The 2,408-nt window shown below is 29.8% G+C and overlaps 1 protein-coding gene across 1 annotated transcript; it reads right to left on the bottom strand.

The window, feature by feature from the left end:
• Nucleotides 1-506: 506 nt before the first annotated feature.
• On the bottom strand, nucleotides 507-2,108 carry LOC105774951 (transcription factor MYB15). The gene is made up of 3 exons (XM_012597515.2): nucleotides 1,903-2,108; nucleotides 1,659-1,788; nucleotides 507-1,332 (listed from the first exon to the last, which is right to left on the bottom strand). Exons 1-3 carry the CDS (start codon nucleotides 2,033-2,035, stop codon nucleotides 864-866), a joined length of 732 nt encoding a protein of 243 aa, XP_012452969.1. The 5' UTR covers nucleotides 2,036-2,108; the 3' UTR covers nucleotides 507-863.
• Nucleotides 2,109-2,408: the final 300 nt, after the last annotated feature.

Below are 2,408 nucleotides of genomic sequence, written 5' to 3' on the forward strand. Positions count from 1 at the left end.
TCTTTATTCAAAATTATATATGAAAATTTTATTTTAATTTAATTTCACAAGTCACTACATCTTTTTTTGGTACTAACACCTTTATTGACTTAGCAACAATGTAAGTATGCATATAATTTATTCAATATGAAATTAATTAAATTTATTTATTTTAAAAATATGTATAATTACATTAATATTAAAGTCCTTTATATAATAAAATATACTATCAAAATTTTATATATAATAAAATCAAACCAAAATTCAGAAAATGTTAAACTTCAAATCTCAACTTTGTTAAATGCGGCTTCTTAAGGATATTTCTTCTTGGAGATAAAAATTATTGATAATAAATTAATGAGCAGTGAGCCTAAAATCAAGTTTTTGATAATAAAAATTTATTCATAATAAATGTTAAATAATTTGCACTTAAAAATTAAAAATAAATAGAAAAATATGACAAAATCTCAACTTTACTGTAAAATTTAAAACTTTTATTGTTTGTATATCAAATAATTATTCAATATTAAAAACCCTATTTATAAAACAAAATTAAATATTGCAAGTAATAAATTGTACAATCCATGAATGAACAATTTTTTATAATTAAGCACATAAATTAGCAATTAAAAAATGAAAATATAGTAAATTATAATTTCATCATTCTCTATATGCAATGAGCTTCAACTTTCTTTTTTTTTTTTTAAAGTTTTGAAGCATCATCTATCCCGATATATAACTGTTCCTATGTCAACCTTTTTGCCTTTCCTCCTTTTATTCTACACCACAGAAGTCTTCCAATGACATAATTTCTCCTTTGAATGGAACTAAAATCTTCATCTAAAGACTTGGCTTCTTTTTTTGGGTCAATGTGGTGGTTCTCCTTAGAATTGTGTGATGAAACCTTGTTCACTACCACCAGCTTTAATGAACAGGTCGTACCAAAACTCCATTGAATCATCAAGGTTTTCACCAAATGTATAGTTTGGTTCCATGATATTATCAGTCGGTAATGAAGGAACTTGAGACTCATCCGATGACAGTGCATCCGACCAGAAACTTTCATCAATTTCAACCAAACATTCCCAAGTATCCATGTTGTTGTCTTCCCTATGATCACTGCCATCTATAATGGAGGAAACTACTTCACTTGATGATGATGGAACCTCATCGGATTCTGAGTGGCTTGTGGTGGACGGCTCCGATTTGATCTTGGTTTTGGATTTTAGGTTCTTTTTGGTGTTGTCTGGTTTTGTCTGGTATTGCTTAAGTCTCTTCTTCAAGTGAGTGTGCCATACATTTTTTATCTCATTATCTGTTCGTCCTGGTAATTTTGCTGCAATTGCCGACCACCTGAAAATTTAAGAAAAAAAAAAAAAGAGCATATATTAACCATTTATTTTTTGAAATTGTAAATTAATTTTTTTAAGAGAAAACCAATTTATTTTTTAACTCCACAGCGGATTAATATGAAAAGGGATGTTTCAGCCCACTTGCGGATATTTTAGTACTCAAAACCAGCCCACAGAAAAGGAAGAAAAACAACTCGTCCCCCACAATAGACCCATTTACTTCAGAACTTCTCTCTCTTAATTATTAACTCTCCCATAATAAAGCAACATTTATTTAACTTATTTTCAACTTAATCCCTGTTGAATGATAGTTTTAGAGATAGATACCTATTCCCTAACATTTCATGCAGTTGAATGATAGTTTCCTCTTCTTCCAAACTGAAGTTTCCCCTCTTAATATCAGGCCTTAAATAGTTTATCCATCGTAATCTGCAACTCTTCCCGCATCTTAGAAGACCTATTTATACAGAATAAAAAATAAAAAAAAACATTATAAAATAAACGCATTGTCACCTTTAAATGGAAATTTTTTTTCCAGGAAAACTAGTAAGAAAAGAAAATGGAAAATTACCAGCTTGTTTTGGTAAGGCACGCCAATTTTCATGGCCATGTTTTTGAATATATGAGATTAAAATCTGGTCTTCTTCATGAGTCCATGGACCCTTTTTCAATCCCATCTTATCACAGCAAGGAGCTCTCACCATTTTTCTTTGCTTTCTTTTTCCCTTTTCTTTTTACTCAACGAAAATGAAAAGCTCGGCTTAAGATTTCTTCAGGATCTTGGTGGGCTATTTATATTCATAAAAATTGCTTGAAAAGTCAAGACTTTGAAAGAATCTATTTACGTTCAAACAAGTGGTAGAGGTGGGCAAGTTCCAGGAAAAAACTCTTTTTTTTTCTCTCTCACCCAGCAAAACTCCAAAAAGGTGTATGTATATTTTTTTTTATTACAGAAACATTGAACAAATTACTACATAGGTGTCTCAATTTTGTCCTGTAATGAAAGAACATAAGTTAATTGATTAGACAAAAGTTTCAGGTATGTATCCAATTAATTATGATTAGCAGACGTGAGCA

The sequence above is a fragment of the Gossypium raimondii genome, chromosome 10, assembly GCF_025698545.1.
Source record: "Gossypium raimondii isolate GPD5lz chromosome 10, ASM2569854v1, whole genome shotgun sequence".
Lineage (NCBI taxonomy): Eukaryota > Viridiplantae > Streptophyta > Magnoliopsida > Malvales > Malvaceae > Gossypium > Gossypium raimondii.